The sequence below is a fragment of the Elgaria multicarinata genome, chromosome 1 (assembly GCF_023053635.1).
Source record: "Elgaria multicarinata webbii isolate HBS135686 ecotype San Diego chromosome 1, rElgMul1.1.pri, whole genome shotgun sequence".
NCBI classification, from domain to species: domain Eukaryota; kingdom Metazoa; phylum Chordata; class Lepidosauria; order Squamata; family Anguidae; genus Elgaria; species Elgaria multicarinata.
In genome coordinates this window covers 206,594,216-206,622,032 of record NC_086171.1, presented here as the reverse complement: position 1 = coordinate 206,622,032, position 27,817 = coordinate 206,594,216, and the positions used below count along the sequence as shown (strand labels likewise).

General features: G+C 47.2%; 1 protein-coding gene across 1 annotated transcript in view; it reads left to right on the top strand.

The window, feature by feature from the left end:
- LAMA5 (laminin subunit alpha 5) overlaps positions 1-27,535 on the top strand; it is a 256,947-nt gene extending 229,412 nt beyond the window's left edge. Inside the window, exons 60-80 of the mRNA XM_063142632.1 lie at positions 615-757; positions 2,739-2,924; positions 3,675-3,811; positions 4,330-4,483; positions 5,411-5,544; positions 7,964-8,126; positions 9,273-9,404; positions 9,797-9,948; positions 11,413-11,545; positions 13,781-13,921; positions 14,460-14,590; positions 14,715-14,882; positions 16,276-16,408; positions 17,670-17,809; positions 18,762-18,951; positions 20,910-21,062; positions 22,054-22,210; positions 22,365-22,495; positions 23,592-23,682; positions 25,126-25,245; positions 26,092-27,535. Of these exons, the coding sequence (XP_062998702.1) occupies positions 615-757; positions 2,739-2,924; positions 3,675-3,811; positions 4,330-4,483; positions 5,411-5,544; positions 7,964-8,126; positions 9,273-9,404; positions 9,797-9,948; positions 11,413-11,545; positions 13,781-13,921; positions 14,460-14,590; positions 14,715-14,882; positions 16,276-16,408; positions 17,670-17,809; positions 18,762-18,951; positions 20,910-21,062; positions 22,054-22,210; positions 22,365-22,495; positions 23,592-23,682; positions 25,126-25,245; positions 26,092-26,243 (3,041 nt within the window). The 3' untranslated portion in view covers positions 26,244-27,535. The remainder of the gene's footprint in view (positions 1-614; positions 758-2,738; positions 2,925-3,674; positions 3,812-4,329; positions 4,484-5,410; positions 5,545-7,963; positions 8,127-9,272; positions 9,405-9,796; positions 9,949-11,412; positions 11,546-13,780; positions 13,922-14,459; positions 14,591-14,714; positions 14,883-16,275; positions 16,409-17,669; positions 17,810-18,761; positions 18,952-20,909; positions 21,063-22,053; positions 22,211-22,364; positions 22,496-23,591; positions 23,683-25,125; positions 25,246-26,091) is intronic.
- The last annotated feature ends 282 nt before the right edge of the window (positions 27,536-27,817 follow it).

Here is a 27,817-nt window from a genome sequence, read left to right as displayed (position 1 = left end):
TATGGGATGGCACTGTTGTCTTTAAGAGCAACATCCAAATGGACAGGAGGTGGCTGCAGTTGTGTCTGGTATCTCTCATTGAGCTTGAGATTTTGGCAGTCAACATATCAACAGAGGCACTTTCAGTTTCTGAATATAAGAACTTAAGACTGGGTCAGACCAAGGGTCCATCTAATCCAACATTCTGTTCATGCAGCTGTTGATGGGGAACCTAGAAGGAGAATAGGAGCACAGCAGCTCTCTATAGTATAAGTCAGGCATACACAGCTTTTGACCCATGAAGCTGAGTATGGTAGCCCATGTGGACATCAGTAAGCCCGGTTTTGCTGCCTTCTGGGACGACAAAATAGATTGGGAGAGGCTCAGTCAAGCATCTGCCCAGCCACAATACATAGTTGGTGGGTGACAAGTTGTCAAGACATTTGAGTGACACCTGAAGCTTAATGGTCCTACCTTGTCATGGTTGATACCTGGTTTTCTAGGGGTTTGCCTAGTCCATCTTTGAACTCAAGCGACACGCTGTCTGTCGTTAGTAACTTCCCTGACCTGTAACTCTTATGTTTCCATGGGCTTGGCTTCTTTTACTTCCCCGTGGACGGATTCCTGCCCTCCAGTCTCAAGCCTTGAGAGCACCCTCCCGCTGCTTCTGGGAAAACTGAGCAGCCTGGAGAACAGACGGAGCCACAACGCCACCGTTTTGGACAACATCCTGCGTGTGCGGCAGCTGATATCCTTGGCTCGGAACGCTGTCAGTAAGGTATGGAGGCAAACGACCGAGAGCTCTCTTTTTCTCCCCGACACTGCAAGCCTCAAAAGGAAGGCTCTTCGTCATGTTCCGTGGCCCCTGGGGGAATCTTTAGAAGACCCTCCTAAAATGTGGCTCGGACCTTGCTTGTGCTCAGGTAGATGACAAAGTACTTAGATATTTTAAAACAACCATACCTGAGAGAGCACCTTCTTCGTGTTCAGAGGAGGGCAACCAGGATGATCAGGGGTCTGGAAACAAAGCCCTATGAAGAGAGACTGAAAGAACTGGGCATGTTTAGCCTGGAGAAGAGAAGATTGAGGGGAGACATGATAGCACTCTTCAAATACTTGAAAGGTTGTCACACAGAGGAGGGCCAGGATCTCTTCTCGATCCTCCCAGAGTGCAGGACACGGAATAACGGGCTCAAGTTAAAGGAAGCCAGATTCCAGTTGGACATCAGGAAAAACTTCCTGACTGTTAGAGCAGTATGACAATGGGATCAGTTACCTAGGGAGGTTGTGGGCTCTCCCACACTAGAGGCCTTCAAGAGGCAGCTGGACAACCATCTGTCAGTGATGCTTTAGGGTGGATTTCCTGCATTGAGCAGGGGGTTGGACTCAATGGCCTTGTAGGCCCCTTCCAACTCTGCTATTCCATGATTCTATGATTCCCTGTCAACCTGCCCAGTCACTGAGGGCATCCGAGGGCATGCTCCTGGTGGTTCCACGTAGACCCATCCCCCGATTGGAGTCCACCAGGGGAAGAGCCTTCAGCGTGGTGGCCCCCTTCCTATGGAATTCCCTGCCTCTGGAGGTCAGGCAGGTGCCAACTTTGTATTCCTTTTGGCGCCTCCTGAAAATGTCATTGTTCCAGGAAGCCTTTCCTTCATGACCAGTTCACTTTTCATTTTGCTTCTTTTAAAAAACTATTTTCAGGTTTTTTGTTCTGTTTTTATTTTATTTTATCTTGTACACCGCTCCGAAATTTTGAACGGGGAGCGGTATAGATATATATATTGTAAATAAATAAATAAAGTAAATAAAATACAGAAATGATAGCACATCTGTTTATGAGGCCAGAGAAGGGGCTTGCAGGAAACAGCTTTGACACTGACTACTGGGAGAAGATTCACACCTGTCAGAATGGCATTAAGAAAAAGTTTCCTGAGGAGCAGGTCGCTGAAAGTTTTTCAGGGGAGGCTAGACAGTGCAAGTGTGGGGATAGTGGATTACTGCAATGCGTTATACCTGGGGCTGCCTTTGGAAACGGTCCAGAAACTTCAACTGGCACAAAACAGGGCAGCACGCTTACTAGCAGGGACTGGCCGACGAGACCACATCACGCCAGTCCTTTTCCAGCTTCATTGGCTGCCAGTCCAGGTCCGGGCCCGATTCAGAGTGCTGGTATTGACATTTAAAGCCCTAAACGGCTTGAGGCCAGGCTATCTGAAGGAACGCCTCCTCCCATATGTACCTGCCCGGACCCTAAGGTCATCCTCAGGGATCCTTCTCCACAAGCCCCTGTCAGAGGAAGTGAGGCAGGTGGCTACCAGGAGGAGGGCCTTCTTTGCTGTGGCACCCCAGCTGTGGAATGAGCTCCCTAAGGAGGTTCGCTTGGCACCTACATTATACGCTTTTTTAGACGCCAGGTGAAGACCTTTTAATTCTCCCAGCATTTTAACAGTCTATAAATACATTTTAACTTGGTGTTTTAAATTTGTAATTTTGCATTGCTGCTGTTTGTATCTGGTTGAGTTTTTATATCGTATTTTATATTATGGTTTTATACTTTGAATGGTTTTAATTTTTGTGAGCCACCCAGAGAGTTCCTGCTATTGGGCGGTATAGAAATGTAATAAATAAATAAATAAATAAATAAATCCTGCCAGTACAGCAGAACCTACCTTTCTGTGCTTTCCCCCTGAAGTCGAGTGAAAAAAGAGCCAGTAGTGATGTATCCATTTCTGTTGGTTTGATCTCTTGGCTTCTAGATCAAAGTCCCGGTGAAGTTCAATGGAACTTCAGGTGTGCAAGTCCGGACTCCCGGCGACATTCAAGACTTGGCAGCATACACCTCCCTCAAATTCTATATCCAGAACCCAGAGCCCAAGCTGAGACAGAAGCGGCAAAATGGAGATGACCTGGGGCGCTTCGTGTTGTATCTGGGATCCAAAGACGTAAGTCCATTTGCCCGCTTGACAGGGGTCAAGGGGGAAGCTGGGAAATCCTCACCGCTGTGATGGCAAGTGCAGGCAGGGGGAGCAATTTAACCACATCGGTTTTAACAGGCTGCTGTTGCTACTCAGTCTAGCCTTGATGGTGCATCAGTGTTCCATGTTAGAAAGACGTTGTGTCATAATTTGTTGTTTATTCGTTCAGTCGTTTCCGACTCTTCGTCGGCTCTGTGAATTGCTGGAGTCTACCTTGCAGGATCTTGAGCATTACCTTGCTGGCATGTGAAATAAGTGCCACTGTCCGATAGTTTGAACATTCTTTAGTGTTTCCCTTATTTGGTAAGGGGATATAAGTTGATTTTTTCCAGTTTGATGGCCATTCTTGTGTTTTCCAAATTTGCTGGCATATGGCATGCATCACCTTGACAGCATCATCTTGCAATATTTTAAACAGTTCAGCTGGGATACCGTCGTCTCCTGCTGCCTTGTTATTAGCAATGCTTCTTAAGGCCCATTCAACCTCACTCTTCAGGATGTCTGGCTCTAACTCCAGGCAGCTTTTGGCACCGGAAATACGACTGTCCTGATTGCTGTATGTAGGTAAAATTAAGGCAAGACACCGTGCTGGGCCGGCTCAGTGCTTGCAATTCCCCTCACTGGTTTTGCAATCCGTCATCAGCACAAAGCAGTCAAGCCAGGACAGGGAGCCTTCAAATCGGCCCAATCATTTGCCCTTGTTCTGTGTTTATCCAGGCCACCGGCGACTACATGGGCATCATCCTGAAAGATCGCAAGGTGCAGTGGATCTATAAGCTGGGGGACGAGGAACCGACGCATTTAACGGTCGATGAAGAAATCGGAGAACAATTCGCTGCGGTCAGCATCAACAGGTACGGAAGGGAGAAGCAGGAGAAAAGAATAAGACAGAACCTTCACATATTATTTTAAGTGTGGGAGGTGGTTTGTGGGAGAAGGATGCTGTGGTCAGTTATTTCTGTTTGAGAGAACAGAAGAAATTGCTCTGAAAAGTGGACGGTTTGCTCCGCTGCTTCAGCCTAGAAGTGCTCGGTGGGAGACCCTGTGCACCTGGCAAGCTGTAAGGAAGGAATCTCCCATGGGGGCGGACGGGCGGGCATATTTTTATTTATTTATTTATTTTAGCATTTTTATCTCACCCTTTAGCCAAAAAGGCTCTCAAGGCGGCTTACAAAAATATTTCTTAAAACAGTCCCTGCCCACAGGCTTACAATCTAAAAAACACGACACAAAAGGAAAAGGGATTCGGAGGGAGGAGGGGGCGGGAAAGAAGCCAATTCAGGCACTTGATTCTTAGTAGCCAAATTCTTATTTTGTCCTCCCCTCCTTGACACCGTGTGATCGATCGATCCCCTTCTTTCCCTGCTTGTAGGATCTTGCAGTACGGACACATGTCTGTGACGGTGGAGAAGCACATCTTGCATGAAACAAAAGGGGACAGCGTTGCCAAAGGAGAGCAGGGACTGTTCAACTTCAAGCCCAGCAACGTGGTTTTGTACGTGGGCGGCTACCCCTCCAGCTTCACGGTGAGATGGGCTGGGAAGACTCGTTCTGGAAGGCAGGGGGTGGGGGCATCTTCCAGATCATAGAATCATAGAATAGCAGAGTTGGAAGGGGCCTACAAGGCCATCGAGCCCAACCCCTTGCTCAATGCAGGAATCCACCCTAAAGCATCCCCGACAGATGCTCATCCAGCTGCCTCTTGAAGGCCTCTACTGTGGGAGAGCCCACAACCTCCCTAGGTAACTGATTCCATTGTCGCACTGCTCTAACGGTCAGGAAGTTTTTCTTGATGTCCAGCTGGAATCTGGCTTCCTTTAACTTGAGCCCGTTGATCTTGTAAGGCCAAATCGCCAGCACCCGTAGCAGCGAGCTGTGGTTTGGGTCAGACAGGCCAGTCCCCCAACTCTTAACCTTCCTTGATATTAATGAGGTATGCTTCACACAGAGCATTTATAGCACCTACCTGCATCATCCATGCAAAAATCATAGCCGTTTGTGTTTCAAAACCCCGATTTAAAAGTCTGTGAAGTGGGTGCATGCTGCTGCAGCAAACTTTCAGTTGGGGTTTACCTAGATGGGAAAATCCACGTTTTCCTAACATGATGCATGAAGTGGCCCTAACCTCTACTGCTTAATGAAGAAACGATGCAAAGCTTGTGTGGGTGGCTTCCAAGGGAAATTCATATTTCCCGGAGAAAACAGGTATGAAGTGCTGCAACCGGAACGGCATTCTTCCGAGCAGCTGGACAAGGCTGGATGGAAGAGCAGCCTGGAACTGGAGAGCCAGGGAGGGTTAGGAACTGGAGCACAGAGCAAGATCATATAGACACAGATCCAGCCATCTTGCAGCGGGAATATCCAGGTTTGACGGGGTGGTAGCCTCGCCTGAGGACTTGAAATATTGGGCCCTTCAAACTCTGAATCTCAATGCTGCTTTCCTCTGTCTGCAGCCTCCAACACCCCTGCACTACCCTAACTACCGGGGCTGCATAGAGATGGATTCCCTCAACGAAGAGGTAATGAGTCTGTACAACTTCCAGCGCACCTTCCACCTGGACACGGCTGCCGAGAGGCCTTGCACAAGGTGAGTTGACTGGTCACGTACACGTTAAGCTATTGTTCCTTTTTATTTTTCCAGAGGCACTAGAGAAAAATGGGGTGGGGTTTATAGATGATGATGAAGTTGATGAAGATGATACATTTATATATTGCCTTAACTGCTAAAAAGCCATCAAGGTGTGTACAACTGTTTAAATCAATAACACTTTAGAAGAGAAGTCTTCATTTTGGGGGGGCCTGTGAGGACATTTGGCATTTTGAAAAAATCCATGGGCACCACCACAAATTAGCTGCTGTAGGGAGATGGAGGGCCAATCACCAAAATTTTGGAGTGCCCCCTTCTCTGTATTTGTGGGTGTGCATGAATATGTGCCCTGTGTGCGACCTGCGCACTTTGGCTTCTCTCTCTCTCTGGTTCATCTTTCATAGAATCATAGAATCATAGAATAGCAGAGTTGGAAGGGGCCTACAAGGCCATCGAGTCCAACCCCCTGCTCAATGCAGGAATCCACCCTAAAGCATCCCTGACAGATGGTTGTCCAGCTGCCTCTTGAAGGCCTCTAGTGTGGGAGAGCCCACCACCTCCCTAGGTAGCTGATTCCACCGTCGCACTGGTCTAACAATCAGGAAGTTTTTCCTGATCTCCAGCCGGAATCTGGCTTCCTTTAACTTGAGCCCGTTATTCCGTGTCCTGCACTCTGGGAGGATCGAGAAGAGATCCTGGCCCTCCTCTGTGTGACAAACTTTTAAGTATTTGAAGAGTGCTATCATATCTCCCCTCAATCTTCTCTTCTCCAGGCTAAACATGCCCAGTTCTTTCTTTCCTTCTTTCCATCCATCCTTCTTTTCTTTCTTTTTTTCTTTCCATCCATCCATCCATCTCACTAGTCTTTCTTTCTTTCTTTCTTTCTTTCTTTCTTTCTTTCTTTCTTTCTTTCTTTCCTTCCTCCCTCCCTTCCCTTCCCTTCCCTTCCCTTCCCTTCCCTTCCCTTCGTTCCATTCATCCATCTATCCATCTCTTCTTTCTTTCTTTCATCCTTCCTTCCTTCCTTTTCCTCCCTTTATTCCATCCATCCGAATGTCCGTCCATCCATCTCTTTGGCTTCTCCCTCTCTCTCCCCCCCTCTCTCTTTGTCTTTGTCTCTGTCTCTCTTTTCACTCCACATTAAGCCAGTGGAGCAATTTGTCTGTTGGTTTTAATAGAGAAACGAAAAACCTCCCTGCCAAAAATCGGCTGGAGGGAGGGCAGATACCACCTCGCATTAGGACCTAGCCCTTGTTGGGGTGAGGACTTGTGCCTGACGTGTGCCCAACTAACAGGCCTCTGCAGGCAACAGAACCCTTAAAAGGGTCTCTCTTGCAGGTCTTAATGCCCAGGCAGGGCTCTTAGTGAGACACGTGGCCCCTTAGATATCCCTCCCAGTCGTAAGCCGTTTACAGCTTTAATATGTAGCAAAGCTTGTTGCCATGAAAAGGGCAGAGGCAAGGAGATGCCCTTCAAGCCTCCTGTGCTTTCTAACAGCCTAAAGATACGTACCTTTATTTGCTCCAGCGATGCAGGCAAAGTTTGTTGAGCTCAGATCCAAGTTTTGATTGCACCATTCAAATAAATTTTAAAAAATAAAACCTTGTAGCAGAACCTACACATTTTTAGTTTTCTCTGTAAGCCCTGGAGGGCTAGAAAAGTGTTTTCAAAGAAGGTTCTAAGACTGTAACTCTCATGGTACTAACAGAGATGCAGAGATTTGTCATCATTTATTTGTTTGTTACACAGATATCCTGCCCTTTCCTCTTCTGCTGCTCATCCAGATTGTTCCTCATTTCATTGTATTCCCACGTTTCCCATGTCATTATTGCATTTGCATTAGGAGTCCTATTCAGTGTAATCGTAGCCTGGTTTCTGCTAGCAATCGCAAAGAGCTGCTGTAGTCTGGCACCATCCACTATATGGTTGTCAATCGGCTGTCTTCCAGCTCTTTGCCTCTCTACAGAAAGTGTGGGGCACCCCTCCTGGGAGACTGAACCAGCAAAACCTGCCATGCTTTCCTTCCAAAAATGTCCCCCCCTCTTGCAATAGTGAGACTAGCACCTTTTAAAAAAGAGTCATAGAATCATAGAATAGTAGAGTTGTTAGAGGCCTACAAGGCCATCGAGTCCAACCCCCTGCTCAATGCAGGAATCCACCTTAAAGCATCCCTGACAGATGGTTGTCCAGCTGCCTCTTGAAGGCCTCTAATGTGGGAGAGCCCACGACCTCCCTAAGTAATTGGTTCCATTGTCGTACTGCTCTAATCATCAGGAAGTTTTTCCTGATGTCTGGCTTCCTGTCACTTGAGCCCATTATTCCGTGTCCTGCTCTCTAGGATGATCGAGAAGAGAGTCTAATTTCTAAAGTCTGGTTGAGTAGATCCGATGTCAACTTTTTAAATTCTCCTTTCTTTTAGGTCTAAATCGACGGGTGATCCCTGGCTGACAGACGGCTCCTATTTTGATGGCACTGGTTACGCAGAAATCACGTTTGAGAGCCAGACGGGTCACGTCAAGCGTTTTGAGCAAGAGATGCGGCTGGTGTCCTACAATGGGATCCTTTTCTTCCTGAAACATCAGGCAAGTTGGTGGCCTGGTAAACTGGTGGCCTGTAGACCCCTTTTACTGTGTCTGGCGCTTCCCAGCCCAAGTCCTGTTCTTGTTAGGCGTGCTGTTCGAAGTAAGTGAGGGCCGAAGTGGCCACAGCTCTTGAAAACATGGCATGGGGCAAGGATAGAGGAAGCAACCGAAGAATATAATAATACAACTGTATATCATGCTCTATACCAGGGCACATTCCAGTTAACCAATACATACAAAACACAACATAAACAAAACTCAAGAGATACAAATTAAATAAACTACTAACAGAAATTTATTTATTTATTATTATTTATTACATATTTATACTGCCCAACAGCCTCGGCTCTCTGGGCAGTTTACAACTAAAACCATAAAATCGAATTTAAAACTTTAAAATCACATAAAACCACAATAAGTTACAGACCAGGGAAGGCTTGTTTAAAAAGATATGTTTTTAGCAGCCGTTTAAAAGTTGTTATGTTTTCCACCTCCCGAACCGCACGAGGGAGGGTTTTCCAGAGGGTGGGTGCTGCTACAGAGAAGGCCCCGCCGTCGAGGTTCTTCATGGCGACATTCGCTTCGTGTCGGGATGACGAGCAGGGCGGAAATGAATTTAAACTCATTCATAACCAATCAGTTGAATCAACCAAACGTTTAAAACCTGAAAACAAACCGACTGTTCCTTCCCCCCATGCACCAACGCCTATGGCTCCTATTGAATACATAGGTTGTCAGGCCTCGTCTAAATTTCTCCATACGAAAGTGGGGAGAGGGAGAGAGAGAGAGAGTCCTGCAATCATGGGGCAAGATGGGAAAATGCCTGGAGCCTAGAATTTGGGAGCAAACTTTTGCTTGGGAACTTTTGAGATGATTGCATCATGGCTGGAACCCCAGTTTAAAAGGGTGGGGGGGGGGTTGCTCTACAGCTTCACTTAATGAATTTGGATCTCACTGAAACCCTAGGAATATAGATATTGCCTGGCTCCTGCTGGGATCTCTTTTCTCTTTCCTCTCCCTCTCTTTCTCTTCTGGAAACTTGAAGCCTCCCCCCTCTTCCAGGGTAAGAATTATACCCATGGGCAAAGCGAATCCCAATATTCAGGACCCATAGATTGGAAGGGCCTTGTCCTTTTCCTCCCACAGAGTCAACTGCTGTGTCTGGCTGTTCAAGACGGAAAGCTGGTGCTCTACTACGACTTCACTGGAGACCTTAAGGTGGCCCTTCCATCCAAGGATCCCGCCTCACTCATCTTCAGCAGCAACACAAATAAAGCGGTAAAAGAGTCCTCTGTCCTTTGATTGCTTGCCTGAGCGCCGGGTCAATTTCTGATCTGTGGCGAAGACCCGTGGGCTGAAAGATGTTGAACAGTCCTGCCCTGGAACTATCCTCTTCCAGCTTGCTTAGGCTGGTCACAGTCCTGGTTGATCACTTCCAGACAGTTTAATGGAGGAAACCTTTGGGTGAAGAGGGCCCTGCAGTGCAGGCTCAGAGGCACATCCTCTAGGCGTTGGGCAACCGCTTTGGGGATAATGTTGGCCGTGTCCCCCATGTTTTTTGAATTCTAACCTCCCTTGGTTGACAAATCCTCCCCCCCACCCACACACACACAATTCCCTACTTCCAGGGACAGCATCCATCTTTATTTGTTTGTTTTGTCTGATTCCAGATGCAAATTTTCTTCTACAAAATGGGTTCCAAGGATCGTGTTCTGGTGCGTCTGGAACAAGTGACCATCTTCACCGTGGAGCAGGAAAACGACTTACAAAGTGCCACCTCATATTACCTGGGCGGTGTGCCCATGTCCGTTCTCCCTGAAAGGTAAACTGTTCTGCCTGGGGGGGGGGGGGCAGGCAGGATCTGTTTTTAACTGAAGAAGGGTAGCAGAATAGCAGCACCAAGTAGAACATAGAATTTTCCTTACTTCCTACTAGGCAGAGCAGGGAGCACCCCAGCATCTAGGACACTGGATGGTGGACAAGTAGAAGGAGAACGTATAGATTAGGGATGTGCTCCGCTTCTAATCGGACTGGCGAATTAGAAGCGGAGCGGGGGGCTTCGCCTGCCCTTAAGGCGGAGGCGAAGAGGATTGGGGGGCCGGTGGAGCGTGGCAAAGAGGATCGAGGTGAAGGTGGATCCTTCGCCTCGATCCGGAGCTCCGCCGGAAAGGTAAGTGGGGTTTACCGGGCCCTGCCGCTGTCGCTGTCGCCCATGCGGCGACAGCGGCAGGGCCCAGTAACACACACACACACCCTCCCTCCTCTCCCTTACGTGCCTCCGTCCGCGGTCCGTCGGCGTCTTCAATTGAGCCCGCGGTTCAACCAGGAAGTTGAAGACGCCGACGGACCGCGGACGGAGGCAGGTAAGGCCCCCCTCCCCCTTGGTCCCTTACCGGGCTTTGCCGCCGTCGCCGCACGGGCGGCGATGGTGGCAGGGCCCGGTAAACCTCCCGCCCTCCTCTCCTGGCCTTACCTGGCGCCACTCCCCTTCACTGCGGAGCTCCGATTCGGAGCCGGAGCTCCGCGGCGAAGAGGAGCGGAGTATGGGCGGAGCGGAGCGGGCCGATCCGAAATTTTCGGATCAGCCCGCGGGGTGGAGCGGGGGGGGGGGGGGTCCGTGCACACCCCTAGTATAGATAAGGGAAGTTCTCCGGTCCGTGTCCTCAGGGTTACAATCTAAAAAAAGAGATGACACAAAAAGCAGGGGAAAGGGGGGATGAAGAGCGGAAGAGAAAGCAAGGAAACGCAGCCGCCAGTTCTGAATGTTGTGCAGTTCTTGTAGTGACCGTTTGTGACGCAAACAAGCTACTCCCACTGCAAAAGCAGGCCCTCAGCAGGCCACCAAGGAACGGAGAGGTGACACGACTTCCCTCAAAATGGCTGCAATGCAGCTGGGCTTACCGGCTGGAGGCTGAGCCTTCTGGGCTAGTTAGAATCTGCTGGTTCTGCCAGTGCTCCAGGAGCCCAGACGGTATCCCACTCCCCGAGATCACAGCTCAGTCGGTTCCAGCGGCTTCTGGGGGATTCTCGGAGTTGTAGTTTGATACATCTGGAGGGGACGAGGTTGGGGAAGGCTGATCTGGCGGCATAGCCGCTTCCTCCAGTACCAGCCCTTGTGCGATCGGTGTGAAGAGGAATCAGGTTAAGGAGCTTTCTTCACAACTCTTGTCCCCTCCAAATCCCCTCTGGAAGTGGCCTTCCGATAGAATCCCATTCAAGCTCTTCAGGAACCCGACCCCACTCCCCTCCACGTCCCGCTTTTTCACGACGATGTCGTGCTTTTCAGCCTGAAGAAAATATTCCCCAAAGGCGGATCCATCAGGGGCTGCATGAAAGGCTTGAAGGCTCTCGGCAAATACATTGACTTGAAACGCATGAACACCACCGGAGTGAGTTACGGGTGTACCTTGGACCTGCTGGTGAGTAGGATGCATTTGGGGGCTCTCTTTTGTGCGCTGCTCATAAGGACAACCAAGCTGATCATCCCAGTGGTCAGCCAAATGGTCCTGAGAAGCTCACAGGCAGGTCATGACGAGAAGGGCTCTTCATTTTTATGGCCAAGTTGCTCTAGAATTTCGTAGGATCATAGAACGCTAGAGTTGGAAGGGGCCTATAAGGCCATTGTGTCCAACCCCCTGCTCAATGCAGGAATAAAGCATCCCTGACAGATGGTTGTCCAGCTGCCCTTTGAATGCCTCTAATGTGGGAGAGCCCACGACCTCCCTAGGTCACTGGTTCCATTGTCGTACTGCTCTTACAATCAGGAAGTTTTTCCTGATGTCCAGCCGGAATCTGGCTTCCTGTAACTTGAGCCCCTTATTCCATGTCTTGCACTCTGCGAGGAACAGATCCTGGCCCTCCTCTGTGTGACAACCTTTCCAGTATTTGAAGAGTGCTATCTTGTCTCCCTTCAATCTTCTCTTCTCCAGGCTGAACATGCCCAGTTCTTCCAGTTTCTCCTCATAGGGCTTTGTTTCCATTTCGATACTGCTACTGCAGGGGTGTTGACTGGCTTTCAATCGAAGAATTGATTGGAGAATTCTTGGGTGGGGTGGGGCGGGAGCAGGATTCCAGTGATGGGTTTGGTTCACAGGTGAAAGGGTCAGGGGCAAAATATCTGCTTGTTTTAGCTGAAAGTTCTTACTGCCAGGAGAGCCATAGAAGAGGCATTCCAACCTTTTAGAATGGGGGATAAAAGCCCACAAATAGCTGTTAGACATCCAAACAATTGGTGGAGAGGGTAGGGCCAGGGCCATGTGGGGAACTCCGGAGGGGCGGGTATGACCCCCGGGCCCAGGGTTCTGCACCCCTGTGCTACTGGGACATGGCACCCAAGGGGCAGGAAGGAGCGCGTAGGAGAGGAGAAGGGAAAACGTGGTTCTGTCAGTATGAAGGGAAGAAGACCAACTTTGTTATCACCCTCCATACAGGATATCTTGGGGACCAGGGGTGGAGGATGATTCTTTAGATGTCAGAGAAGTTGCAAGGGTTGTGCTTTGCAGCCCCTGGATATACTAGAAGATATACTCTCTCAGCCGTCCGTCCGTCCTTTTTCTCTTCATGCCATCAGTTAGTGTTCGAGCTGCCACAGGGCCCTTTTTTTGGTTTTATTGCAACCGACCAACACAGCTGCCGCTCTCGAAGTGGTAAGGAAATGTAACCATGCCAATGGGTCGGGGATCCCTTGATGCCTTTTCCAGCCAAGGTCCCCACTGAAGTGAATGGGGTTTCCTGAAAAGCGCAGTTTGCTTTCACGGGAGAAACCTTCGGTGGAACGGGGCCATGAAGCAGCTGAAGGAGCACCTGTCCTCGTTGCAATATTATTAATGTAACGTTTGCCCATATTGAACTGTGGTATCCAGTGGGCAAGGGCATTTGACCGGCAGGGTTTGATGGGGATCATAAAAAGTTGTGTATGATAAGCACAGCACTCAGTAACAGCTTGGGACAGACCTGTGAAATCAGTGTTGCCAAAACTACAATTGGGAACCCTCAGTTATTGTGGCTGGTGTGTCACTACTGCTATTAACTTTATCAAGGGGACAGGTCCATGAGAGCACCCTTTACTATCACTGGATAGTTAAGTACAGGTGAAGCTGGTTTACCTGTGACCAGTGAAGCCTAAAAGACCCTTGGTGCTTTTACCATACGTATTGTTTCATTCTTTATAAAGTCTTTAATGGATCAGACTAGTTTATGGGCCTGTTCAGACAACATGCTAATCCGTGGTTCGGCCGCTAACCCTTTTGCAGCAAATTGTGAGCATGTTCAAACCGTGGTTATGTAGCCACCATGGCTAGGAAAGGTTCACATGACCGGCTAAACCATTATGTTTAGCTCAAAATGCTTAACCACCGTGGCTTAGTCTGTCTTCTGAACAGGGTCTATGACTTGACGTCTCTGTGCTTCACACAAATGAGGCATAAACTCTCATTTGTCTAATCTTATTCCATGTCTTCGGGGCACCTCTGGCATCGTGGTTCTTCCTGCTCTTTGCCTCTAGCCCACTGCAGCCAGGACAGTAATATATGACTCCTAACACCAGGCGGGCAGCAGTTCTCCTAGATAACATTCAACCCTCATTTAGCCTTATGATTCTGCAAGTCTAGGAACATCGTACCATCCTGAGTGTTGCAATCACTGTCACTTTGCAGGTGGCTCGCTCGGTTAAGTTCCACGGCCACGGCTTCTTGACCCTGCCGCTGAGGAATGTGCCTTCTTTGCAAGATTTCTACACTGGCTTCAGCTTCCGCACCAGCCAGAGCCGTGGCTTAATGTACCGCCATGCTACAGAGGTATGCCGTTCTTCAATCGAAGGGGTTCGCATCCCCCAATAACCCCCACAGACTCCCTTGAATGGCTCGTTAGCAGGGCGGAGAGAAATCATTACCAGCCGTTCCTCCATCCCATAGGGAAGTGCAAGATAAGAGAGTATTAAATGTCGTGGAAGAGACACGTCCCACCTTTTCCCTGTGTGGACAATCTGCCAAGGTGATTTGTGCCTTCTCTGGACATCAGGCAAACCCAAGGAGCTTGGCTGACACCTGCAGCCCAAGGGGAACAGCCATTCCTTTCATCCCCCGCCCTCGCACCCCAATTTGCCTCCTCTCAGGCTCTGGCTATGACTTCCTCAAGCCTTGTCTGTTGTGAAGGATTTTAATTTCCCCGCCTTGGTGTTCTCTGTCCTCCAGTTTAGAGAGATCGTGGCTCGTGCTTCTCCTCTTAGGGACCGCTGCCATTTTAGATGTGGTAGAATCAAGTGGCTCTCAAGGAGCTTAGGGCCTGTGGCATGCAAAACGTATAATCTGCCTGTCTATTTGTCTCTCTCTCCAGGATGGCACCTGCCAAGTGGCCTTGCAGGAGGGCAGGGTGGCGGTCAGTGTCCTGTCAACAGAACTCACCACCATGAAGGCCTATGCGGACGGTGCCAGCCACTACGTTGCCATCTACAGCGACGCTGCAGGGTACCTTTCAGAGACATTCTTTGCCTTGCTGGGTAGCCCCAGGTGGGCCCTTCTGTCCAGGCACGGGGAAAGCAGCAGCCCAAAGGAGCCTGTCGCCTGGAAATGAAACGCTTTTCCCTTGCAGGGTCCGGCTTTACATCGACGACGAACTTCAGGAAGCCAAACACGGGCCCAGTGGCCACAGGAGGCAAAAGCGGCAAGACGAGGCGGCCCTCTTTCACCTGGGGGGCCTGCCCAGGGCCAGTGAAATGGGCAACCTCACGGGCTGCATCGGGAACGTCTTCGTCAGGAGGTGCGTGTGGGCAAGGCTAAAAACAGGCTCCCTCTTGTCCCAGGAGGAGGGATGGACCTTCTGAGTTTCCCCTTTCCTCCTTCGCACTCTCTACCTGGTAGGCTCACTTAGAAAGTGTCCCACTGCACTGCTGTTTTCTTCTATACCTTTAGAACAGCCTTCCTCAACCTGGGGTGCTCCAGATGTGTTGGACTGCATCTCCCAGAATGCCCCAGCCTGGGGCATTCTGGGAGTTGTAGTCCAACACATCTGGAGCGCCCCAGGTTGAGGAAGGCTGCTTTAGAAGGTGGCTGTCCAAACTTTCCAAACTGAATTCGTGACAGCAGATAATGAGGCCGTTTCACATATTCTGAAGAGACAACTGAGCTTTCCTCTCACCCTGGTTTGCTCCTAAGGACCTGAACAGAGCTGCAGCTCTGCCCTGGCTCCCTGACAAACGTACCTGAATAATGCATACCTTCGTGGCATTCACACATGTTGCATTTTAGATGTACAGTTAACATTAAAAAATGTATGAAGGCTCTGAGACACAAAGATACTTGGAACAATAGATTTAAAGAAACCTGATCATCTAATTCCACTTCCATTTTAAAGCAGTTTTTTGTTCTTGTGGGTACTTTAGGGTCAGAGTGGGAAATGCTTTTCAGTCCAAGGGATGAATTCCAATCTGGAAAAGGTCTCCGGGGGTCGGCTGGGGGGAGCACTATGTCTGTGGTCATGGTCATGGTCAAAGAGGGCAGGAACAAAATGTGATTATTTTAAGAGTGCTCAGGAGTGACCTGGACAATGCTTTTCGACACGTTTACTCAGAAGTAAGTAGGACTGAATCACTCAGCAGTACTTTCAAATAGCATCTAAATAACAAGACGTGAACCTGGTTGTGGCCCAGCTGTGCAATTATGCAAATCTTGGATCCTCTATGCAGATTGTGTGTTGTTGTTATTGTTGTTGTTAAAAGCAACATTCCAGAAAACATTTGGGGTTTCAGTTATCATTTTTTTAATGTCTTTTTAATCTGCCCGATAACCAATGTTCTCTGTTCACGGCAGAGGATGGAGCTCAGAATTCAATGAAGCTGTATAGACCATTGAACACTGTAGCACCAAAGATGGAACCATTCAGGAATAGGTTTTAACAGCAGAGGATGGCATAGCTCTCGATGTGTTTCTTGAGCTGGAGGCCGACACAATATGGTGGGCTAATGAAGTAATAAGTAGAGTTTGGTTGTTGTCCAGCCATTACAAGGGCAAATTATCCATGAGGATTTGAGAATTACTATCCTTCCAGGATTGGCTCATATAGTCAAAAAGGCTTCTGCCAGCATCCTAACAGCTGCCATCTGGCTGTGGTCCTGGTTGAACAGCTGTTGAATTCCTTTCCCTTTCCGCCATAGGACAGCAGATCCACAGATGGTCGTGGACCTACAGCAGAGCACCGAGAGTTTCAATGTGACCATGAACTGTCCCAGGGATCGGCAGCCCCAGCAGATGAGGGCATCGGAGAAGAAGGGCAGGTGGAAACCAAAGGTAATGGAAACAAAGCCCTATGAAGAGAGACTGAAAGGACCGGGCAGGTCTAGCCTGGAGAAGAGAAGACGGAGGGGAGACATGATGGCACACTTCAAGTGCTTGAAAGGTTGTCACACAGAGGAGGGCCAGGATCTCTTCTCGATCCTCCCAGAGTGCAGGACATGGAATCATGGGCTCAAGTGACAGGAAGCCAGATTCCGGCTGGACACCAGAAAAAACTTCCTGACTGTTAGAGCAGTATGACAATGGAACCAATTCCCTAGGGAGGGTGTGGGCTTTCCCACCCTAGAGGCCTTCAAGATGCAGCTGGACAACCATCTGTCAGGATTGATTTAAGGTGGATTCCTGCCTTGAGCATGGGGTTGGATTCGATGCCCTTATAGGCCCCTTCCAAGTCTACTATTCTATGATCTTGGCAGCCAGTTTTTAATTCCCATGGCAGCATTTGGTGTGGCCTTCAGATGGGATGGCCATATCTATTGAGAGAAGGGTGACGGAATGCAGAGGTCTAGTCTGTAGCCCACGCTGCCTTTTAGCATTGAAATTTTGTGCAGAAGTATCCCAGTGTGCAGAGCAGTTCTTCTACATTGCCTCTTGGGCCTTATCGCAGCCCTTTGTCCAAGCGATGACTGACACATGGATCTCCCCTATTCCTTCAGTTCTACAAAAACGTGTTCCATCTCACCCATCAAAGATGGTTCAATATAGGACGTGTTGGTTGGGCATAGAGTTTCTTTCTAAATTAGCCTTCCTCAACCTGGAGCGCTCCAGATGTGTTAGACTGCACCTCCCAGAATTGTAGTTGTAGTCCAACACATAGTTGTAGTCCAACACATCTGGAGCGCCCCAGGTTGAGGAAGGCTGCTCTAAATGCTGCCACTGTGTGCACAGATGGGAGTCCTTTCACAATCCTGGCCCCAGGCCTGACCAGGGTGTGGAATTCAAGGGAACAGTCCTGGCTCCTTGTGAAAAATCTCTGATCTCTGGAACGCAGTGCAGAAGTGTGAGTGCCACAGGTTGGCGGTAACGCTGACATCTCTGCTGCTGGGTGAGGAGTGTTTTTTACAGACACTCATGATGCCGGTCACACAAGTATTTCTTTTTGAGTTTTGAATCTAAGGCGTTGTTCCTCCAGGATGCAGAAATCGAAAGTCTTAAGGGGCAAGTTGTACGTTCTTACCGTTCAGCTAAGGTAGTTTTCTTCAGTTTAAAACAAAGGCAGATAGTGAAGAGAGGTTTCTTAATTATTTCCCCACAGACAGCAAGCAAGACAATGCTGAAAGACATGAATTGCCACTTGCCCAAATACCCTAAAGCCGTTAAGGATGCCTTCCAATTCGGCGGATCCTCAGTGAGCCGTTGGGAATTTGATGATGTTCCAGCGACGTTCCAAGAAAGGTAAAAAAAAAAACCCACAAAAGTGCAGCCTTTCCACTCCTGTTTGGGAAGTCCGTCCTTAAATTTCAATGCAGAAATAGACAGGGGCATCTGCGATTTGTCTCTGGCTTCACAGATCCAGTTACCACACAATGCTGCTGGGATTCTGAAAGGGGAGAAAAACTTGACTTACTAGCTGCGCGCTTGTTTTTGCTTCATGCTCTGTTTCTAAGATTCTCTGCTTGTTCTTAATTTTGCAGTGGGTGATGTTTTAAAGTTTTTAAATTGTTTTAAATTGTTTTTTTTAAGCTTTTAAGTGGCTGTTAGTTTTCATTGTAAGTCACGTTGGAGGGGCCCTATTGGGATGAAAGGCAACTTATAAATTTATAAATAAATAAAATAAACTTCTTTTTTACCATGAGCCGAGGGATTATACAACTTGGAAATCCCTTAACATAGCAATGACTGCAGCACAGGATGTAGTGATGGGCACCAATTTGGATGGCTTTAAAAGGGGGTTGGATAAATTCCTGGAGGTGAAGGCTATCAATGGCTTCGAGCCCTGATGGTTGTGTGCTATCTCCAGTATTCAAGGCAATAAGCCTGTGTGCACCAGTTGCTGGGGAACATGGGCGGGAGGCTGCTGTTGCACCATGGCCTGCTTGTTCATCCCCGGCCAATGGCTGGTTGGCCGCTGTGTGAACAGAGTGCTGGACTAGGTGGACCCTTGGTCTGATCCAGCACAACGCTTCTTAGGTTCTTATGGAGGAAACCCATCCTGCATAGTATAAAATGACTCAAAAGCTCTGTAGCCTGTTGAAAGCAGTGTTTTAACCTTTGCCGCCTCCTCCAGAGTGTCATAAAGCCCCGATATGGATCCCTGGAGAACCCTTCCTTTCTGTAGCCCCGCTCCTTTGTCAGCTCCAGTCCGGAACTCAGGCCGCATTAAAGGCTCCCTATTCTTCTCTTGCAGATTCCATTTCTCCATGGAGGTCAGACTGAACTCATCCAGCGGCTTGCTATTCTACATGGCTGATGAATCCCTGGGCTCCTTCTTCTCCCTTTTTGTGTCCAGTGGCCGCTTGGTGCTTTCTGCCGATATTAACAGACATAAACTGAGACTCAGGACCAAAGACAAGTATCACGATGGAAGGTGGCACACAGTAAGGAAGTGGGACTGGGAAGTGGAGGGCGGTGGACAGGGGCAGTCTATCTGGCTTGGACTAGGCGCTTTCATTTTGTTTGAATTTTCTGGGAGTGTGAAAAAACATAGAAGATCAATTTCTCCTTGCTAACCTGTCCCACAGTGGCCCATATTTTCACTAGATCAGCTCCAGGTAGCCCAGTAATTCTGCAGGAATGATTCCTTCTATAAAGGAGTATAAAATAGAAAGCATTATTTATTGCACCCACTCCTAGGGTGCGATACACTCACTCCTGGGTTCAGTCTGTTAAGATTGTACACCCTAAGATTGCAGAGACGTTCAGAATGATTAGGTGATGCCTTATTACCTATGTCCTATCCTTCTTAGTCGTGCACAGCCTTAGAAAGATCACAAAGGCCTAATGGAAGTGTAGGCTGTGTGCAAGAAAGAACACTCCATATACCTGCAGGTCAGGGTTGGGGCCAGCAGCTGCTGTGTTAACCAAACTCCCAACTGCAAACATTTGGATATGACTTTTTATCAACATGAATTGAACGTTTTAGTATTTGGGTTGGTTTCACTCCTAAAACACTCCCATATCCGAAAAACCTGGGAGCCCATCCCAACAGACCTTTGTAGATGAAACATGCCATGAATTTTACACATAGGGCTCATCTACACCAAGAAGGATATTGCACTATGAAAGCGGTATAGAAAAGGCAGGAGCCACACTACTGCTTTATAGCGGTATTGAAGTGTACTGACAACTTTTGGGGCCCATGGCACATACCATATACCACTTTCATAGTGGAATATCCTGCTTGGTGTAGACGTGTCATGGGCCCCAACAGTTGTCAGTGCACTTCAGTACCACTATAAAGCAGTAGTGTAGAGCCTGCAGTGCACTTCAATACCGCTATAAAGCAGCAGCGTGGCTCCTGCCTTTTATATACTGCTTTCGTACAACTTTCATAGTGGAATATCCTGCTTAGTATAGATCAGCCCATATTCTACCGCTAAGAACATGCACAAGACCTTAAGAGGTCTCAAGAGTCCTGAGAATGAGAAGTAATTTGAGAAGCACAATTTATACGTCACAGATTTGGCTACAGCAACTTGAGACTGATCTTGTGCAACCTCTTGTGTTTCGCTATTTTAGGACCATTTCACAGAGATATTTTAAAGTGTGCCAATCGCGATATATTGGCTGCATCTCCTGTTGAGTGTACAATCAGTGGTAACCCATTAGCAGCCACGTAATTGTGAGATGGGCCTTATTTGGCAAAAGCAGAGGAGACCCATGAAGTCTTAGGCCGTAGCTAGACCTAAGGTTTATCCCAGGATCATCCCGGGTTCATTCCTGCCTGAGCGCTGGATGCCCTGTGTGGCACCTAGATGAACAGGTTTGACCCCAGGACAATCCTGGGATAAACCTTAGGTCTAGCTACAGCCTTAGTGAAGGGAGATGAAATAGTAAATTTGAAACTAGAAAAATACAAGAAGGTGGGGATAAATTAAACATATAAACCAAAGGCCATCTCCTAAGAGACCATGTGATTTCACTGTTGTGCTAGAAACTATTGGTCAAACTCTAAAGCCCTGAAGGGTTCCTTGTAATTGTAAACCAATGTGGCCCAGTAGGTGCAGTGATGGTCTGAGGCCTAGATGATAACAGGTTATATTTCTGCTCTGTCAGAGACTTACTGATTAACTTTGGGGGAGGTTATTGTTTCTTGACTCCCCACCCCCCATACATTTCTCACCTGTAAAATGGGAATGATCATCAAACTACTCTGACAGGGCGGTTGTGGGAGTAGAAGTGCTTAGTGTATAGATCCTGAATGGATGCCAATAGCAGTACCTCTATCAGTTTGTACTGATGACTGAAGCGTGAAGTGAAGAATCCCTTGGTGTAATAGGGCAGGGAGAGGGCTAAGAACCGCACGACTCTCATGTGCTTCTCTTGCAATTTGCAGGTCTTCTTCAGCAGAGACAGAAACAGAGTCCACCTTGTCATTGACGGGCTGAAAGCCCAGGAGAAGTCGCTGCCAGCTGCTGGAGACTTTTGGATCTCTGTCCCTTTTTATGTGGGTGGAGCCCCTGCGGAGAAAGCCAAGGCTCATATACCTGTAAGGATCATAGAATCGTACCATAGAATAGTAGAGCTGGAAGGGGCCTATCAGGCCATTGAATCCAACTCCCTGCTCAATGCAAGAATCCACATTGAAGCATCCCTGACAGATGGCTGTCCAGCTGCTTCTTGAATGCGCAGGAGACTTATTTGCTAATTGCCCATTTAGCCAGGCTTGTCTACTGTCACTGACAGCCACGGTCCAGGATCTCAGGCAGAGGGATCTTGTCTTTCGCCTCACCTGCTGCCTCCTCCTTTTAGCTAAAGCTGCCTGGAATTGAACATGGCGTGGCGGTGCTCTCCTTGACAGCACTGGCATATGGGGAGGAGCCTTTTGTAGGCATTTCCTCCGTGGTCGACACTGACTCAGCAAGGCTCCGGAGGGCAGGGCTGGAGGATCAGTTCCAAGAACACGTCTTCTAGAAAGGGCAGGGGACATTTTTTGGCTTCAGGCTCTGGGCAAGCATGTCAGGGGTGAGCAAAAAAAAAAAAAAGCCAAAAGGCAAGGGGTGGAACCAGGAGTTGTGTGTCTGAAAGGATTTATTACTGTCGATGCGTTTCAGACTAAATCAAGTCCTTCATCAAGGCAATGCTTATAACCCGCATCACACATTATGTCATATGTGCAGGTGGAGGGCCCACACCCCCACAGTCTCACCACACATACAGCCTCCCCAGTTTGCTATGGATGTGTCTGGCTTTGAAATGCCGCCAGTGAAAATCGTGTTATTTCAGAGGCATTCCAGGGTTACGTCTCACCTCGCTGAATGTAAGCAGTCGAAGAAATCCGGTCTCTAAAACAAGAACACACAATGTATGCAGACTAGAGCAGCAGAAACACTCTTGCTAGGTTCATAAATGTGCGTAGCAAGACAGTTACTAGCGCAGGAATGAAATCCAGGAGCACAGCCTTGTAGCCCAACAGCAAAACCATTCAAGTATTCACACTCTGATGCCTGCTCCAAAAGATCTGCTTCTTCTTTCTGCAGGATGCTTCTGCTACCAGCTTCAAGGGCTGCATCAGACATTTGAAACTAGACAGGAAGCCTCTCGTCTCACCATCCGTGTTTGGTGTGACCCCTTGCTATGTGGGCTCTTTGGAAAGCGGCATCTTTTTCTCCGCTGATGGAGGATACGTGACCCTAGGTAATGTAATGATCATCTTTTCTGAGCCTCCTCCACCCCCTGCATTATTTCCCAGAATCCCTCGCTTCTCCCAGTTTCATCATCACACCCTGTTCTCTTTCCCAAGGCACGAATATGTTCTACTGCTCTGACAGTCCTGCTTTTTGCCCCACAGACAGGTCCGTGGCTATTGGACAGGACTTTGAGTTGATGCTGGAAATTCGTCCACGGCGCGCCTTTGGCTTGATATTTCACATAGGCACAAGGCAAACAAACTACCTCAGGCTGCATACAGACAACCAAAAGGTAAACTGATAGCCCAGGGAGGCTTCTGGATGCACTTTGCACATGCTGAAAGTAAGAGATGCAAATATCCTATACAACCTCTACAGGAAACCAAGAGAGAAGGTATAAATGTCACACCTGCCCACTGCTTTATCTGACCCTGCGATAAGCTAGGGTAATAGGCCATGTACAAAAGTGTACCATCCACCACCAGGGCAAAATGTAAATGTATCATTGGTCAGGAGTTGGGACTAGGACAGACAAGCATTGGAGATTTAGAACAAGGTTGAGCAAGGCAGGATGGCATGAAATGGACAACCACGAGGAGGCATTGGTGCTGGATCACTCAAAGCCTTTTGCAAGAACATCAAGTTTTCTCATGCATCCCAGCTAGAAACCTTAAAAACCTCCAGTTGAAAATACTCAGGGGACTGAAGTCCCCCTTTCGTGCAGTCGGAAAGACATGTGCTCAGATGCTTATTCTGCATCAGTTATTGTGAATGCAGGAATGAGAAGATTAAAAGATGTTTCATGTGCTATTTTTCTTCTGCATGGAGATAATCTGTGTGCGTGTTGGGCAGAAGGGGGAGAACTTGCATATTATCAACGGAGCAACGTGCATGTATATTGCCACAAATGCATGAGGAAGGCTGTTGCACCCATCATGTGCGAAGTACTCTGAGAGAAACAACCCAGTTTCCTGGGGGCAAGTCAGTAGAGCCCCATGTAACTATGCATCTCCTGGAAGCTCAGGTGTTTGCTTCTGGCCCATTCCACTAAATGTATCGGTCTCACCAGTTTCATGCCCACGTTCTTTGGCAAAGGAGTCTGGAGAGAAACTGTACAGCTCGTTGATCTGATCCAGTTGATTTCAAACTTCCTACCCTCAAGAGAACCAAAAGCTCTGTGCACCTGCTACAGAATCCCTGCATTGTGTGCACTTGCCCATGTACCATTTCCTTGGGAGTGCTGGCCAGGCCTGTTGGGTCTCAGAACTGCCTGGCACGCATCTCCAGCAGTGAACAGGAACAGATCAGCACTGGCAGAAAGCACCAGCAATCTGCCCACTGAGGAACATCACGGTATGTTCAGGGCTATCTTTCCCTTGCTTCACTAGGTCACTGTGATTGCAAACACTGGTGCTGGGGAGTTCTCCACTTCTGTGGCTCAACCTTCACTCTGTGATGGCCAGTGGCATACAATAGCAGGTAAGCTACTTTTCAGCAGACGGGGTTGAACTTCTATATATGCTGCCTTCTTTTGGAAGGAATTACATGTCTTGAGATCTTTCCAGCCAAATCCTACATCCTTTCCATGGATTATATCCAGCTTTACTGACCATCATCTTAAGGTATTTTTTAGAGACTGCAAAGTTAAGCCACCTTGAGGGCCCAGCATTAGGCAAAAGGCAGGATACAAAAAAAGATGATTTTATACTAAAGGCGTAATCCTATGCAAGTTTAGACAAAAAAAAGGTCTGCCTCTCCCAGCCAGCCATGCTATAGGCATATTTTTATGTCTAAACACACTGCAATCCTATAGCCATTTACCTGGGAGTAAGCCCTATTGACCTCAGTGGGACTTCTGCATAGACATGTGTAGGATTGCACTATTTGGCTGTAATTCTATAGTTACCTAGGAGGTCCTATTGAACTTAGTAGGATTTACTTTTGAGTAGACTGCTCGGCAAAGTTGAGGCACAGTATCTTGATATCCTACCTATGCAACATAGAAATATGCTATCAGTGAAAGCGCAAGAACTAGAATACTTGCAGATTCTGCTCTTGAATCTGTACCATTGCTAAGACAAGACAAGAGATACAATTTCTTTCTCTGTGATTGGGTAGGGTGACCATATGAAGAGGATAGGGCTCCTGTAACTTTAACAGTTGCAATGAAGAGGTAATTTCACCAGGTGCTGCAGGCATACAAATGAGACCTGCTGAAATTCCCTTTTCTATGCAACTGTTAAAGATACAGGAGCCCTGTCTGTTGGGGATATTTTTATCCACAGAAGAAAGAAAAGGACTTTAAGGAGTTAAATGTGTGCTTGGCAAAATTGTCTCGGCCAGCAGGAGTCCAAACCGGAGCATGGCAGTTTTCTGGTCTACGTGCAAGACTTGTAAAAGAGACAATTGGTTAATTGAGCCAAGGGGAAAATGTATTTAAGATGTCCATGTTTAAAGACATCTTGTTGTCATGTTTTATTGTCAGGTTTTTGTTAGGTTGCTGTCAGGTTGTTACCGTTATTATTTTGTTTGGTGAAGAAGCTGTAAATACTCTATGACCATTTTGTAAAGAAATTATCTCTTGTCAGTAAAAGTTTCTTAATGATAAAGCAGACGTGAGTACTTGATTTATTCCTCAAGTAAGACTTAAAAGCTAGCAACCAGTGTGCTTCCAGTACTTCGTAGTCAGCACGCACTCTGGAAAATCAATCAATACCCTTTCCATAGGAACACCTAGATAGGCTTCACATGGGTTACTAGTACTAGCAATGTCTAGTCAGAATGTGTATTACACTTCTGGATCAAGCCTTCCAGCCAGGTACACATAATGCTTAGTTCAACTTAACATGGCACATTAATAAAATAGTTGTGCTTGACACTGCTTAGCTGCGAGTTGGTTAATTTTTGTTTTCTCTTTCCAAGTCATGAAAGGCAGCAACGTAATCCAGTTAGATGTGGACACAGAGGGAAATTATACAGTAGGACCCAACGAAGCTCATGTTGCTGCCGTCAAAGAGAACTTCTACCTGGGCGGCATGCCAGGTGAGTAGCTCAGACAACAGGAGCATTTGGGGGGAATCCTGGCTGTAAAAACTAGATGATTCGTGTGCCTCCTTCCATAGGTCATTTAATGCCAAGCTAGGCTTTTCCCTTGCCTGGCACAAGAGTTTTCAATTTTTCTATGTTTGTTTTGCTGATGAAAGACTTCTGTGCGTGTGCTATACCATTTCCCCCTATTCTGGATCGGTCTGTCTGTGTGTGTTTTCCCCCATTTCTGGGTTTGTGTGTACATCTCTTTGGAGAAAGATGGGCAGGTTTGAGTTGGCTTGTGGGGGAGAGAGTGGTTTTATGTGATTGGGCATACCTGCCCCCATGGCAGCCATTTTATGGTACCCACAAGAATCTGTCACAATTCGAAAGGGGATGGAGATCTCTTCAACCTATATAATCTAGTCTTCATCACCAATAGCAAAAAAGGGAGCATATTGCATCAAGGTGTATTATTCAATAGCCGTTTTAGAATGATGGCCTCAAGTAAATTAACCAAGATGCTTCTTCTGTGGCACAAGGAAAACTCCCACGCAATTGGGCGTAAATAGAAATGCAATCAATAAAAAATAAATAAGCATTAGCAAAGCCCAACTGTTCTGCAGTGCTGTGTGTACTTTCTAGATGCATTTAAACAAAAATTAAGGTGGGAGTCGTCTCACTTGGGCAACTTTGCCCTACTCCAGCAAGTTGTATTTCAATCACACAACTCACTTAAGGTCCGTTGGTTTAGGATCAGAACCCCCATTAGAATTGTGACTAACTGCTGGGTTCCAGGAAGGGGCAAAAGGAAATAAATTGTAATTTTTAAAAATGATACTTTTGTTTCTCCTTTTGCAGAACCTACCAACGTTGGCCTCGCTTCACCACTGCATTTCTCCTCTTACGCCGGCTGCATGAAGAACTTGGTGATAAACCGGAACCAAATCAACTTGCAGCAAGCGGGTAGAGTCAGGGGTTCAGTAGGCTTTAAAGGGTGCCCATTAATGTAAACACACTTTCTATACAAGTGTTAAGTCAGATCGACAGAAATCTGCCACACCCTCCATGAGGCCAGTGGTCTTCCTGTTTGGCATATGTGCCTAGGTTTTCCTTTCAAACTGAGACGTTGGCAGATTCCCACGCCCACAGCTGTTGGTACTGAACAATGTTCCATACCAACAGGAGGCATATTTCAGAGTGGGGACTCAGCCTTCTTTTTAATTAATTTGTAATGCATTTGCACATTTCCCCTTGTATGGCAGCAATAAGGTATTTTGAACAGGGCAAGGAATGTGCAGAGTGTAAAAGTATTTATGAAGAATGTCAAAGGATACGGTGCTCTCTCACCTATGTGATTATAGTCAATATCCATCAATGTGCCTTAAAGAACGGCTTCGCCAAACTAAAATGCCCAAGGGATAGGAACAAATTATTTAAGTGTTATCTGCATATGATGCTTTCTTGCTGGCATTATTTCATCGTTTCCGAGCAGAAGAACAATGAGGTTTGGGCAGTGTTTATATGCTGAAATATTTTTTTAAAAAAAACCCTCTGTAGTGTAACACCACTGAGCTTCAGAACTATTTGTGTCTTGCCGTTCCCAGAGGCATCAATTACATTTGAGGAATAAGATCTTTTATAAGTGTTGGGTGCTTCCCATTAAATACTCCTCCCACCACCACCCCACCCTATAATGAAAAAAACTTTAGGCATTGCTTAATGTATAAGTAAAGGATGCAGCATAAGACAGTTGTGCTTCCCTTTCCCCATTATATACCATTATGGCAGCTTCAGTGCCTCAAATCCAATGGAATTTCTCTTTCCAAGTTGGATATGAAGTGTAATACATTCCCTAATAAACTGCCAGGCTGCTTACTCATCACCCAAGAGCAGGAAGTGTGTGCAGTACAAAGCTGCCTCATTCCAGGAACAAACGGGGGTGACTGACTCCTGGACCACTATTCCCATTTCTTCTTGGGTTTAACATCTCCAACTCCCTTGCAGTCACTAACTTCACAAACACAACAGTATACACGTCTCATTTGTGCACTTACAGAACCCTTATATATATTTGAGTGTATATATATATATATATATATCTCACATGGGACACGATATGGGTCTAGAAATGACTCTATAACTTATCAGTATATTGGTTGTTTTAATGCTGGGGTAAATATTGTAAAATGGGTTTAACAAGATTCTGTTTCTCTTTCAACAAATGTAATTATGTGTTTTGAAGCTGTACTATCAAGGCATGTTCTTTGTAAATCACTGGTACATACTTTTAATTCAAATAAAATTTTATGGTCTATACTTTGTAAAATCGTGAGTCGTTTAAATGCAAAAGATGGGAGAGCATACATGAGTTACTAAATTCTTAGGATACCATGCTTGGACACTATAATATAAATAGGAATTCTAAAGTCTGCAAAATCTATGATCACGTCATCTATTCAACTCATGTTGGACAACAGCTTTAAGCCACATACAGTTTTCCATCTGCTTTCCTTTACTGCAGAAATGGGTTTGGAAACCCAAATTGTACCTAAATGCCTACGACATACTCAATGGCTTGGTAGTG